Consider the following 14,818-nt stretch of genomic DNA (forward strand, 5'->3'; position numbering starts at 1 on the left):
CGAAACACACATGGGGGTACTCGCCGGTGGTAGTCGCCTTATTTCCCTATCCAACCGCCATATAAACTTTGCCATAGAATCTCTGACTCCTTTAAAACAAAAGGAGAACAAACAAAAAATGCATACATGGGAACAAGGGGGCCCAATGTGGGCGCCATTTGCAGGAGGTCCATCAATCGCGATAGGCCCTTACCTGGCACTACACTTCGTTACCTGCTTAACGCAGAGCCCCAGAGCCTTCCATACGTTAATAGAGAATAGGGTTACTTGTTTGCGTACTTTTTCGTGTGGAAGTACATGCATGCAAAACGCTGCAGCCCTGCCCATTGTATGGGCAGTGTACTCTGGGGTGGGGTTGCTCAATCATTGCTTATTTCTGTCCCTCTGTGCCCCTGCTGGTCTCTCTCTCTTTCTCTTCATCGGCGTCTAAATCTTTCCCTTTAAAATTCCTTTATTCGCGCATGCTTATGTCTTCTCCTTCGTGCCTGCTTTTTCGTGTCTACCACAGTGTATGTTTTCCCTCCCCCCTCTCCGCGCTATCCTGGACAGACACTCGCAGATCTGCACACGTTTTGGCTATTTACCAATTAATAGAAACAATGTGCATGCCTTACCCCACCGCATGGGCTACACACACCTAGACTCTGTAAGTGTGCAATAGTTCGTTCAGTAGCTTTTGAAAAAGCAGGCCATCAGCAAACAAGAGAGCTTTTGCCCGTATAGTGAAGCTGCAAAGAACATTCCTTTAAAGTGTCACCCTAAAACTCAATAAACTTTAGGTTGAGCCTGGAGGAACCGAAGTCACATCCCAGCACACACGTTGTTTGGGACTGTAATTTAGCTACACCCATACACTATCTACTACGCTATTGGCTGCAATCAGCAAAGAATTGGTAATAGAGTGACTATTTGGTTTGTCCGCTTGTGTATCGTACTTTTTGCAGTGTAACATTGGATCGATATTATAACGCCAAGGGCTTTGTACACGTGCGTTAGATGCCATGGGCAACTGGATGTGAATGATGGGAGTGCTTAGAGGATGCAGCTACGCGCGGCCTAGTAGTGCCTCTCTCCTCATGGTAAGGCAGTGAAGGGTGAGGACAAACGAGGACGAAAGAGCTTTGAGTAGCACTGATTTAGGAATTCCTCAGGGTTCGGTGCGGGGTGTGTTCTTGTTGAGAACCTGAAGGCAGCACCGTATGGCTCCATGTAGCTACTCCACATTCACCTCAGCTTTCGCTGCAACACGTGCCTGGTTTTGATCAAATGACTTAATGATTCAATGCCCTGATTTGATCAGCAACAACCTGCCAGGAAGAGGCCCTCTGGCAATGAAATTTGACAGGCAGAACAACGCCTGAGGCAGCAGTTGCCCGTTCGCAAGCTGATCACTACGCGGTAACCCTACGGCTGACAGACAGGCATGGCTTGCCAACGATAGGAGGCTTTGGGAGGGGGGTATGCTAAGCATATAAGCATGACGGCCAAAAGGATGGGGCTAGTAATCCACGATTTCATCAGCTTGTTGGTGTTTTGTCTCATTTTAGAGTACCCCTTGAGGCAGAGAGGTGAGTTCTTCTTGAGGCGCGTTTTAAGGGTAAAGAAATACTGCAAAAGAGTCTCTAATGCATAGAAAGTTGTCAACTTGCAGGGATCACTATGGCGAAGCCTTTGTACGATCCTTGACTCACTGGATTTTGTCGACGGAAGCCCGACGAAAAGCTTTGAGATCAGTTCAAAGCTAAATTAGAGGAATCTGTGAAGCGATCCGTATACCTACAAACATAGAGTTTACCGTGCAAAAGAAACAACGCAGACGAGTACCTGCTTTATCAGTTGATTTGGCTCAGGTCTGCCTGAAGTTTCACGTCAGGTGGTCGCAGGATGGGCAGGCACTAAGGGATTAAACGGCTTACCGATGATAAGTCCACAACTAATTTAGTACTTTCGATATGAGGAACAAATGAGCGCATCACCATCGTTGTCAGCTCTGAGTTAGGGGTCAAATCATGATCTGGAGCCAGTTGCTGCCGGGGATATTTACACCGGCCCTAGCAGTCGAAGATGAACGCAAAAAAATGTGCCAAATGAAACTAGCAGTAATATGGATATACACATAGACTTCATCTACCGCGGAAGTGGCAGCACATGGAAAAAGGCAACCTAGTCCGAGCGGAAGTAAGATGCTTGACAAGCGAGGAAGGTGCATCATCATGAAAACGTCAAGCTCCCCAGGAAGGTGGCAACGCGGTGAACGAAGATAGAGCTACCGTTGGAGGCCTACCACGGCCAAATCCGGCGCCGACACAGGTTCACCCAAGTGGCCAATGGCGTCACATGATAGTGGATGTGAAATGGATCTGACACCCGAGGAGAAAGCGCAAAAACGCAGTCTGCCCGCCTACTCGTTGGAGCCGTCTTTAAGATCCAAGCTTGCTGAAGGGCGGGGTAACGCCAAGAATGGCAAAGCCACGGTAGTCATATGCCACTTCAATTCAACATGGGCTTTTGTCAGCATGCTCTGTAGCTTCTGTGTTGAACCTGTCCACCATGATGTAATCCCGAGTATCCCATGAATGACCCTATCGAAAACGCACGGGGCCACAGCTGTGCACTATGAAGGTCGATATAACAAACACATACAAAGAAATAACTACTGGTCTCCTCAAGAGAGGCCTTTTCATCTATGGCGAACGCGATAGAAATGGTTCCTAATTAGGTGAGACAAGGTCTTCATGCAGGTGGCTTAGCAACGCAGTAAGAGAAGACGGTTCGGAGTACACATACCGCCTTCAGTGCCTTCACAGCTGGTTCCGTTTTGTAATACTCCATTTAAGGTTAGCTAAGGAACATAAATAATAGACAAATTCCATCGAGGGTTTCGTGCAAGTCCTAAATAATGACGAAACGCCAGCAGATTGGCCACGTTCTGGTCTTCCAACGCACCGTGTTTAGGTAGACCCCACGTCAGCCCCAAGTCATGTTCCGCTGGATTGGAAACCCCCTGAACATGTAGGGGATTTAAGAGTAGCAGGCGTATGAATTGTGGAAAAAGGGTAAAGTGCAGGAATCAGTTAGCACGTTTGGGCCGAACTGGGGACTGATGGAGGAAAAAAACGGAAGATGGCGCATTTGCGTTAGTTTTATGCCTTTCAGCAACACCACTGTGAAGCAGAAGCTCCTGGTGCCTCATATTGGCGACTCACTTTAGAAAGAAACGAAACAACTGTATATTCAACTTTTGGCCTCACAAACACCTGAAAGATCGCCATTCACCTTCATGAGAGGCACCAAAAGGTGCTCCACATACGCACTTGCACTTTCGTGTTTGCTTGGACGCCGTTTCGACCTGTTGATGCCAGCTGAGCCGCAGCATCAAGCCAATCGGGACTTATATGAGCCCACCAAGGAGTAGTAAAGTACTGCCTGCGTGGACGACGTGGTAACAGTCAGCAGAAGTTTTTCAAAATACTTACAGCACCTACAGCGTGCGCTTCAACTATCGCAGGCCAGCAGTGGTAGATACAGGGACTCTAGTGTCTGCTCACCATGAGGAAGATGATGATACTGGCTTTCTGTGTTTAGGCTGCAGGAATGAAGCCAAGTCTGGCATCAATGAAGCACTGAAGGCGCGATATTCACGTTTACATACCCGCAAGGGCGTTGCGAAGTTCTATGGGTTTGCATCTTCTAACCGAATTTCATGCCTGGGTTTGCTGTGATTACTGCCCATTTGGTTGATACACACAAGAAATCACAGTCTGTGATTTGGGCCTAGGAAATCGATGGTGCAGCAAGGATGTATCTCTGTCCCCTTTTAGCCCCTCCGGTACTTGCACTGTCCAGTAATGAGCGTCATTTTTTTAGCCCTGGACCACCAGGTATTGGATCATGTCGGAAAAGGGCTTCTGAGTATAGACCAGGGAAGCAAGAAAACAATGGGTAAACAGGTTTACTTTCGTATTATAAGCTTACTGGGCGTAAGGAAGAACACGTAGAAAGCAGTTCGATTTATGTTGACATAGAGTTGCAAGCATTCAGAAAGAGTCCGGTCGTGGCGCTCTGTCTGTTCATCACCCTCAAACTGATTCGCAGTGCGTATATAATACTCAGCATGTGTGCTGATTCTAGTAATGTAGCGGTGAGTGCCGCTGGCTTGGGGACCTAATGCAGTGCGATGCACTAAGGGCGTCACCAACGTGGTCGCCGACGCGCCCTCACAATGCCCCAGCGATTCGCTGTTGCCCAGCGCACGTGCTTTTATCTCTGGTCAATGTTTGTCGAAATTGAATAATTTCCATGCTCATGACGCTTATGAAATCGCTCTTATTGTCAAAATATAGAGTTTCCAAAGGGAGGAGCTACCATGTTGAGAATGCCTGTTGTGCTTTTAAGAAAGCGAAACTCAGCCGCTTTTACGTTCCGTTATTCCTCGCTATGCCGTCCTACGCTGCACGCATTGTCATGATGCTTCGGGCCATCCCGCCATAGTGAACAAGCTCTCACGGTCCCTCCGGTGATGTGGGATGCATTTCAAGGCGGAAGAGTATGTGCTCCGATGCCCAGATTGTCAGCTACTAAAACCATTTAGTTCTCCTAAATCTATCCTCTTGCAAAGCCCTCCAGTTCCCGAAAGGATTTCGACTGAATTAACTGTGGAGTGTGCTGCCGGACTACCAGAGGCCAAGGGTAAGGATAGCATGTACGTTGTTCTTGGCAAGCTCTGCAAATATGACCCATTTCTTTCCTTGCTTCAGCTCTGTCACAACTCAAGATGCCTCTTACATATTTTAAATTCATACGTGGAATCCCCACAGATTCCTCAAAAGTATCGCTAGGAAAGGGAATTTCGAGTTCGTTAGTGCGTTCTAAAGTGCCTTTATAAACCGTCTTCACACTGACTATAATATAATTATTGGAAACCGCTTGGCCGGTGATGAGCGGACAGATCCCACTGATCGCACTCTCCTACAGTATGTGGGACTCTGTGCTCTACAAATCCAGATGCTTTCTATGCTTTTCTTTCCTATGCCCAGTAGGCTTATAATACAAAAGTAAACTCGTGTACCCCTTGTTTCCCACATCCCTGGTCTACACTGAGGATCTCTTCTCCGAGTTAGTCTCAGACCTGGTAGTCCGAGGTCAACAGCCACCGTTACTAGCGGAGGGCCTTAGAAAGGCCCTATATAGTTCACTCGAAAGTTTGCCAAAGCTCTGGAGAGATAAGCTAAAAACTATGAAAAGCGGCGGAGATCTGTATGGTCCAAGCATCCAGACTTAGTTCACGTGGACTGCCAGGCTTGGAGAGGTGCAACAGGTGGTCACACGAGGAGATTGGGACTAGGTGGCAAGGAACACTTGCCCTCCTCTCACGCCATTACCCTTTCCTATTCCCTCAAATTCCCTAAAAAGTTAACGGGGCTACAGAATTACTAATATTGATTTCCTAAGGAACTTTAGAACTCTTCGATTGATCCTTGGGTTCTGCTGTGCGGGCAGGCGACCCGTAAGGGGGGTGTCACGTGTATAGGGAGCCGTAGAAGTGCTAGAATTAAGGGCTTTTGTGCACCAAAGACACAGGAGAAGGGGCTTTACAACGATACGCGGTGGGCACTGCCAGCCTGGGCGGTCGACAGAAGAGATTGCGGGGCGAGTTGCCTGCGAGATAGTTTGCGGCCGTGTTCGATTTACAGCGCTAGTCGCAGATGATCCTACTAAAGGCCGCTAATAACTGTCCTTCGCCATCATACGCTCTGCCTGAAATACTTCACACCTCTGAGTATTGCCTAAGACGTTTTTGGTTGCTAATGTAAAGGCGTGCACTAGACTCAATAAATGTGCCGGCACTCTTAGACATGTTCACAGTAAACTTGTGCCCCTTGTGGGGCCAGACAATCAAGTGTGCTGCAGGGCCGGCTGTCTTATGCACATTGCACGAGGTTGCGATAATTTTTCTTTGAAGCCTACTTGATTTCCTTTTTACAGTTATTCGCTGTTGTTTTCTTATTGCAGGAGGCTCATCTTTTTCAGCATTTCCGAATATAGCGAGCCATTGCGTCGCCGCAGTCTAGTTGGGTCTACGTCCCTCGTTCGTTGCTACCTAGCGCGTCTCTTTCTTTCCCTCGATTTCTCTTTGTAGATTGTTCGTCAGTTTGCCTCTCTAGCTCGCACTGTTCTTCTAGTCCCTTCATATCCGAGGAGTAGTGGTAATGCAGAATTTCTTCTGGTGTCCTGCACACAGCTGGACTCGATGGACCGGCACGGAACACAAGGATGTGTGATTGGAATGTTTGGGGACGGGTTAATGTAGCAAGCTTAGCCACACTCAGCGACCTTCTACTACAGTATGTATGATCATTTAAGAATTGGTGGAGCGGCTGTCCGTATATCGTTCTATCTGCCGAGTAGCGTTCCCTCGGTATCCTAAGCATCAATTTTGTATGCATGGCCGTTTGGTGCTGCGTAAAACTACCTGTGAATGTTAGGTATTGCTTGGAGAGTTCAGGTACACGCAGCCTAACTGTCTCGCTACCCCCTTATCGGAATCCTGACGGGCGGGGCATAAAAAGGAGGTAATGCGTGTGCCTCGACACTCAATAACATTTTACTTAGTTTTTATTGACTCTGTAACTAAGCGTCGCCCTACGAAGACCTTAGATGGGGCTTTCACAGCTGTTTAAGAACTAGCCCTTGAAGTAGGAAAAATGTTTATCCGACGTCTTTTAGGGTGGGCAGGTCGTGCATCCCAGTGGCTGCACTCCGAGCAGTTGCAGGTACCCCATGCTCCTGTATGAAGTACTCATAATTAGAACATTGACTGCCAAGCCTGTGTACTTGCATGCATAATGAAACACGGTAATCCACAGGTGTATTGTTGCCTAATGACGTGTTTCCCCTGAATTATGGCTTACCAAGAGCTCACTGTACAGATCCGATGCTGTCTACATTGTATCCTCTGCGAAGCGCTACAGAAGCTCTCTACTTTAAGCAAATGCTAAATTCATGTGAGCGCTTACTCGTATTGTAAACGAGGATGTAAACCCGGCTAAGCGCTGAGCTATTTGAATCGTGGTTGACCTTCTTCGCCTTACACCCCCACCACATTTCCTCAGCACTAAAGGGAGTACCCCGATCCGGAGAAGTTGGAAAGATATGCCGTTAGCACTTTTTGAAGTTCATCACAGCTTTGATCCTCCATAGTTTTCATAGGCACACATGATAACTAGTAGTACGAATGCCGTCAGCTCATCAGTGTGTACTGTATCCATAGTGAGCCGAAAATGTTGGTAGCATTCCGGTAGCAGGCGTGTTTCACGGCGTATATAATTGCACACTGCGCCTTGCTTTTGGCTTTCCTGATATCTTCGCTCTCTCGCACACGGCTGCTAATTATAACCCACTACTTACACGCCACAAGCTCTTCAAACCCTATGCCACAGGGCCTGCGTGGAAAGGTGCATACGTACACCAGGACAATTTGGTCGCATGCATACTCTCGTATTACCACCTGCATGCGCGCTTAAAATCGTTTAACGCCAATGGGGATCAGCCCGTGGTTTTTGTTTGTTGTCAAGCAGCACCCTTTCTGAGTTTAAATTTTAGAAATACCGATATCCCTCAAGTGTTTTGTTCAACGTCTGGACGGTTGCGCCCCTGCAGAGTCTGCTGCTCCATTAGACTTTTAGATAAGGCAAGCACTGCTCCCGATACGTTGCAGGTGCCCCAGGTCCGCGATCCAAACCCAACATTATTACAAAAACAAGGCACGATTTTCATCAAGATAAGGTAGCAGTACATCCAACGGTACAAGATTTCAGCATTCACAAATTTAGAAAATTTGTTTGTTTGAGTTCCTGAGCTTATTTAGGCACCTTGTTAATTATTTCTGCACCGTGATTCTCTAACCAGCACCAGCGGATCTTGTGCGCACATCTGGCGGATCATACACTCTCTAGTTAAAGCCGGAAATCGAGAATTTGGGGTGGTGCTGCAGAATATATAAAGGATATTCCCCAAGGTGCCAATCACTGTCCCACTTGGCGTAGCAGCTCCTATGACGCAAACCTCAGCTTAATGAACATCTCTCAGCTGACGTTCAGTCAAGGCATTGGTCAGCACTTTACTAAATTTCTGGTGATGCTCATGGAGCCCTGCACCCCTAGTCGAAACCCTAAAGCATGCGACATGTGTATACCATTCCAAACACAGCGTTTGCTTCGCGTGTTGAAAGATGGCCTTGTGAGTTTCAGAACATAGTAGGAATTCTCCCGCGTGCCAGTGCCCGCGTCTAGTTATACGGCCATACGCTTCAGGTCTGCAAATATAAGAATAATGACTAAGTTTTTACGCTTTAGGACTTTCAGACTGCCACAAGCGATCGGCATCAAATGATGCACACTGGAATTAATGCCATCTTCCCTAATGGCTGTACATTGTAGCTATAGAACAAGATGTCGCGGCAACGGCGGTAAATGTAAAAATCTTTTAGAATAACAGATTGCAGAAAAAGTCTTACACTGGATATCCGAAGGGGCCCACCTCCATGGCTTTCATCTACATCATCCTCGTGCCTAGTCCTCTTCAAACCTACTCTAAGGACAGTAGTTCAAATCAATGAAAGCCTCTCCAGAGGCACAGAGACTTCCTGTGGAGGCAGGTGGTCCCTGGAATCCGTTAACGCCTTCTGTACTCCTATGAGAGTCTCCCAGAGGATCCCCGTGCAACGCACCCTTAGGGGAAGACGCGTAGAGATATGATGCAGATGCGACGGATTACACAGAATGAGCCCTTTGCCATGAAAGCTCTTGCTTAAATAGCTGCGCGTGAACACTCTCCTGCTGCAGCTTGTAACTCCCAACTCGCTCTCGCTGCTGATCCTATGGCAGCTGTACATGCTGCTGCTCGTGCTAGAGTTGGTTGAAAGGCTGTCTCTTCGTGAAGCCACTGTGCTTATTGCATTTTCCAGGAGAACACTGGGCGCCCCCCGCCAAATGAGATGCAAGTATCGAGCTTGGATTGCTTCCCCTTAAATGTAAATGCAGCCATCCGCTTGATATCAGGAGTCTACCCAAACCATAGATTAAGCGCAGCACGTGTTGAGCAAAGGGATCCAACGCAAGCTCACTATTCTACGAACACTTCTTATGTAGGAGGAATCTGAAAAAGTTTGCTGTTGGGGGATAGTACGCTAGAAGCACCCGACCTTCCGCCTCCTGAGACAGGTAGTTGAGACTTCTTTTAGACATCTCAGTCACGAAATAAGACACAAATGAGGGCCCAGCAAGTCTTCTGCACGCTGCAGCGAATTTTGCTCCTAAATATGCTCGCGCTGGTGTCATATGTGTAATTGCTTCTCGTACTCCACCTCTTATAAGTGCAGCATAGAAACGCTTGGTTCGGCAAGGTCTAGCTACTGAGTGGCGAGTAAAGGAGTGTACGCACCGGTGGCATCATCGCTAGCGTGCAAGTAGGATTGTTCCAAAGCGCGGGGCTATCAATTCTAATTTTAGCAGCAAAGATGTCAGAAGATGCTGCAAAAGTGTTACCAATTCAGGAAACGTTTGCAATACTTAATAGCACGCAGCAACTACGCCCACACAATCCTAAAGAGAAGAGTTTTTTTAAAAATGTAACAATGGGACCTTTGCCATCAAAAGAAGATCCGCATAAGAAAGAGAATCTAGCGACTTCACCCTAGCAGCAAGTGCTGCAGGAGTGATTATTCCCGTTGCGTAGATTCATCTGCTGTAACAGATGCACCCACACAACTGCCGTCGCTACACGTGTGGTATTGCAGCTCCTGATAATGCTGCAGCAGGAGCTGCCTCTCCTGCAGAAGGTGTGCCTCACGTGCTGGTGCACGCCGTAGAGGGCGCTGACCTGTCCCTATGGACGAAGGCTTCCATCTGTTGTGGTGTATGCCCACCAACGGCGTGTCGATCCAAATGAGTAGGGTTGTTGTAAGGTTGCCGCAGTGCCCCTGCGTCTCTTTCGAGGGCTCTCTCGACTTCATCCTCATTTTCCTGCCCCTCTAATACCAGGAAGGGGCCCAGTGTGGCCTCAAGAAGGCCGTGTATGAGGAAGAAAAGGCAGACAGCTGCTGTAGCAATAAGAGGTCCCTTTGGAAGAAGGCACGCGAAGAGTGCGTTGATGCTCAAAATCACCACGGCGTCAACAACCGTAACGAAGACCCCGACAAACCCAAAGACCTTGCATGCAAGCTGCTGAGAAGACACAAGACCTTGCAGCAGTGCAGCAAATCCCATTTTAGGGGCCGCGCTGCATGCGAAGAAGAGAAAGGAGGAGACGAATATCATCAGAATGCAGCACCATCGAAGGACGCCCATTTCGTGTAGCAACAGGGCGCCTGGTATCAACAGCAAGGCTGCTACAGAAGCAAAAACACTCCAAAATAGAGCCTTATACCGGCTACGGCGTGTGGGGGCTTCCGGAGTCCTCCAGAAGGGACCCATAACGGCCCCTGTCAGGCACCCCCCCGCTTTTCCAGCCGCGATAAGAGCTGCAGCCCATGCATTTGCGGTGAGTGCATCGCCGGGTGTGGCGGCAAAGAGCTGGGGTGTATAGAGAGAGAGGAGAGGCAGTACAACTGAGACAACAGCGTCCTCTAGAGCTGTTTCCATGGCCAAAAACAGCACGCGCCACGCTAGCGGCCTATTACTAAGAACCGCGGAACAGCCTTCTTTGATCTCTGCAATGCGCAACACCGTCTCCCTACACAAGGAAGGGGCTTCACTTTCCCCAGAACATTCGGTAAAGGAGTCCTCACTACAAAGACTGCCTCCAGGAGCTCCTTCCCACTCGGTGCCCCCATGTCTTGAAGCGTTGATCCCCTCTTGCGGCAAAGATCCAGCCGCATTTCCCCGACCAAAGGAAATGCCACGTCGAGAGGGCCTTCCGCAGATATAGAAACACAGAGAGAGGCAGGAGAGGGCCCCAAAGACAACTGCCTGGCTCCCAATGAGGCCCACGCGCTGGTGGAGTCCTTTATGCATGCTGAGCAGGTCTGCAAGGGGAGCCGGGAGGGGACAAAGCGGCACAAGGGCGACCATCAGCAGTGCCACCGGAGGTGTAAAGAGGATAAACGACACATCAAACGTGATGCGATGAAGCTTGTTGAATCTCTCTCTAAGGCTCTCCCAAATAGGGATCCCAGTCTGTGCCGCAAGCGAATCGAGACCCCCACAATCCATATCCACAACATTTGCGAACGCCACATGAGCTCCGTCTAAGAAAACGAGAGTTCCTGCAACCCCCCAAAACACCAGTGGCCTGTCGAGATACACGAATAGCCACAGCCAAGCGGCCGGTACGGCTACACTCCAAATGAACCAGCGAGAAGCCGTTGTTACGAGCAGTAAACGCCACATCGAGATCCTCTCCGCTGCAGCTGAGGCTAAGGGTGAGAGTAACACGAGAGCCATGTTGAAGGCCCCCCGAAGCACTCCGACACCCAGGGGATTCCCCAATAGAGATACCGACAGGACCCCAAAAGAAGACCACCACAAAGCCGCTTTCGTCACATTTACCAGCTGCCCACACAAGTATCCCCTCCACAAGCCTTCGGCGGAAGCAGCCAACGCCTCTTCGGGGGAGGCCCCCCCAGCAAACAATGCCTGTGTTGTGGGCGAAAATAGGGCAGCTGATGTGGTACTGCTGCTGCTGCTGTCGGTGTTATTGGAGGGTGCCTCCGCACAGGAGGCCGCTGGATCGAGCAGCAAGCCATCCTTAACCCCGTGGGACGTCCGAGGGGGATCCATGCTTAACAGTAACCTAAGGGGGCCAGCCGGCTGCTGGTACTACTATAGTGCGCAGCTCACAAAACAAATAAACTGATAAGACCTCCGTAGAAGCAGGCAGAGAGGTCGTCAAGAGCGTTACTTGAGGAGAAGCAAGCCGGTACGCGCACATAAGATGAACATCGTTCACTGCTGTTGCTGCGGCTGCAGCAGCAGCTACGCCTGCTGCCTGTGTCGGCGCTAAAGCAGCATGCAGTGGTCCAAAATACCTCGGGTAGCCAGTGGTAGAGACAGCAGAGAGGGAGAGAAATTGGAATGGTGGGTGGAGTCAAGCAGCTGCTTCCTAGGGGCCCCCTGTCGCTTGCAGAGGCAGCCTGGAAAAGGTGATAAAGGAAGACCTTTCCCACTTCTTTCCTTTGATTTACTCATTACCGAAGTCAAACAAATAATCCTGAAGAAAATAACGGTGACTGCGACGCAAGCAGTCGTCGCTTCAGCAGATGGTGCCCTCCATGGCATGTCAGTCCACAAACAGAAGCTTGCAGTAAGAATGCGTGTTATGGAAGTGTAAAAGGACCTGCTCAAGTGATTTGAAGCTTTTTCCGTAAAGGCCCTTGTTTTGGTGCATAGTCAGCGTCATTAGAGGAAAACCCCTCCCCTTCGCCACGTGGGGGATTCTGCAACGAATCTTTGTTACAGTGGCATGCTTCATCAATTCTCTACTGTCAATCGTTTCTCTTCTATTTTGTCGTATTTTTAAAAGGCGTGGACAACCTAACTGGGCTGTCTTCCTGTGTCCTTATCTGCATGGTGTACTTGGCGGAAAACGCAACACCACTCTCCTGCGCGCGCTCTAGGGAGACACGCTCTGAATCATACCTCAACTTTTTGGAGCCGCATGAATCACAACATCAATTCTTCAGTTTTTAATCTTTTATACATCCGAAAGTTCGCGCTTACCTGTTTAGGGTCCTCACGTCGCTTTGGTTTGCCTCTTCGTCTACGAACGTAACCTAGGAGAAGGCTTTTTCCCCCTCTAGGTACTTGGCAAACGCGCTGACCTCTATCTTCAACGCTTAGTTGTGCTGGTTTAGGTGCCTTTTGTCTCCTCTTGACTTCGGCTGCAGCACTATCATCAGCACAAGCAGCCTTCCCGCGCAGCCGCTTATGACTCGGTCTTTTCTGGCGTGTAAGCTCTTGTCCTCTTCTCGTAGGCGGTAACCTCTCAATGGATCAGCTCACAGAAACTGGGGCGCCTGTGAAGCCCCCTAAGCGAGTCGCGGGGTCACAACCCCGCATTCATCCTTACCTTCTAATCTGCATATTGTGCCTCTACTGTCTCCTGGCGGGTCCAGTGTACTTCAACTGGACCCCGATAGCCGACTCCCTTTTTCAGAGCAATGCGTTCCTATGGAGGTGTACTCCGGATGAGCTGGCAGGCCCATCCCCAGCACACTCATATTCGCCACGGTGCGCTGCACAGGAGTTGGCGGTCAATTCCTTATTCATGGTGGCGTCTTCATCTCACTTTTTTTGTTCTTTCCTTGGGGGACTCTTCTTGGATCTTCTAGGGCCTTGTATCACGGGCATGGTTGGGACGGGAATAATGTTAATTGGCTGGGTTCTGCTGGCCACATCGTCGCAGGCCTTTAACGCTTACACGTTCGCAGCAGTTCTCATCGGGATGAGTGTAGATATGGCATTCTTTCCTTGCCTTTCCGCAGCCAACCTGTTCCCCAAGAATGGCAGTACAGTAATTGCCATCTTGGGATGTTTCAGATCTCTGTCCTTTGTTGTTCCCCTCGGAATTCGAGCAGCGGTTGTGCAGTATGGAGTGGGCAGCTCCATGCAAGCCCTCCTGGTGTATGCGGGACTCTTTTTGTCTCTCTGCTTCCTTGTGGCAGTTTTCTTGCTACCGTCGAAACCCTTCAGCACGCCACAAGAGCAGCAGGAGGAACAAATGCATCAGAAGCCACAGGCGCTCACGGACTCCTCTACATCCGATCACAGAGAGGGCAGTGACCGCACAGAATCTGCAGTGGATGGTGGAGCTGTACGGAACCGACAGAGCTTCATGGAACGCGCAAGCATGCGCCTATATTCCTTCCGTGCAGAATGTTGTTCCGCAGCCTATTTGCCACTCCTCCTGCTTTTTTCATTTTTGTTAACAAATATCATCTTCTTCGTTCCATCCGCATCCCATCTTCTTCCCGCAGCTTACGTGGCCAACCAAGTTATCCAGACCTTCTCGTTTTTGCCGTGCCCCTTCTTGGGGATGCTGGCAGATAAGGTTGGCATCCTGCCCGTGATGCATCTGACGAATCTGTGCGGGCTCCTTTGTTACGTGTGTACTGTCGTTCCGGGCATACCAGCAGCGACGGTGCTGCAGTATCTCGCTTCCATCTTGTTTGCCGTCCAGGTATCCTTTTTTATGAGCCAGTTGTACTGTTACGCATCAGTCACTTTCAGTCAGGAAAATCTGGGCAAGTTGGTTGGTTTGGTGTGCGCAACCGCTGGGCTGGTATCGCTAGTATCTGGTCCAATGAGGGCTTATGCCCTAGATAATGGATTTCTCCCCATGTGCCTCGTTGCCATCAGCCTTGCAACCTGCAATGTAGCCATTTTGGTGTTCTTACATGTCGTGCAGTACAGAAAACAGAAAAGGGAAAGATCAAACAAGACAAAGGTTGCTGCGGGAGACCTCGAAGCCGCTACACAGTAGCTGCTCTCAGGGGGGACCGCCCGCAAGTTGAACTTGTTTTCGGCAATGGCTGCTGCTCAGCCAGCAGCAGCCATTGCCAAGACAAATACTTTAACTATGGCTACAGGCTATATGCTTTCTGTATTGCCGAGAGGATCGCTGCGTTCTCATTTCCGACATATTTTTCTTATGAACGCCATTCGGTCTTCTCTTGGCCATAGTGTAGCCTACTGTTCCTCTGCGAATGAAGTAGATTGGTACCAACGGCAGCCACGGTTGCTGATGCTCCATCAGGACAGTTCAGTCAACGCAAACATCCGCCTGACCGTATATAGGTTTTGCTCGCTGACGTCGTGCCCAA

General features: G+C 49.4%; 2 protein-coding genes across 2 annotated transcripts; one reads left to right on the forward strand and one right to left on the reverse strand.

The window, feature by feature from the left end:
- Positions 1-9,845: 9,845 nt before the first annotated feature.
- LOC34618533 lies at positions 9,846-11,777 on the reverse strand. Its single transcript, XM_026336988.1, has one exon. The coding sequence runs from the start codon at positions 11,775-11,777 to the stop codon at positions 9,846-9,848; it is 1,932 nt and encodes a 643-aa protein (XP_026192773.1).
- Positions 11,778-12,984: 1,207 nt separating this feature from the next.
- LOC34618534 (protein FMP42) lies at positions 12,985-14,478 on the forward strand. Its single transcript, XM_022731860.1, has one exon. The coding sequence runs from the start codon at positions 12,985-12,987 to the stop codon at positions 14,476-14,478; it is 1,494 nt and encodes a 497-aa protein (XP_022592019.1).
- The last annotated feature ends 340 nt before the right edge of the window (positions 14,479-14,818 follow it).

This window comes from Cyclospora cayetanensis, unplaced genomic scaffold, assembly GCF_002999335.1.
Source record: "Cyclospora cayetanensis isolate NF1_C8 unplaced genomic scaffold, CcayRef3 CcayRef3_contig_1, whole genome shotgun sequence".
Classification (NCBI taxonomy): Eukaryota; Apicomplexa; class Conoidasida; order Eucoccidiorida; family Eimeriidae; genus Cyclospora; species Cyclospora cayetanensis.

Bases quoted from the DNA above. Each gene is read 5' to 3' on its own strand.
- LOC34618533 (XM_026336988.1), bottom strand. From the start codon at position 11,777: ATGGATCCCCCTCGGACGTCCCACGGGGTTAAGGATGGCTTGCTGCTC.
- LOC34618534 (XM_022731860.1), top strand. From the start codon at position 12,985: ATGGATCAGCTCACAGAAACTGGGGCGCCTGTGAAGCCCCCTAAGCGA.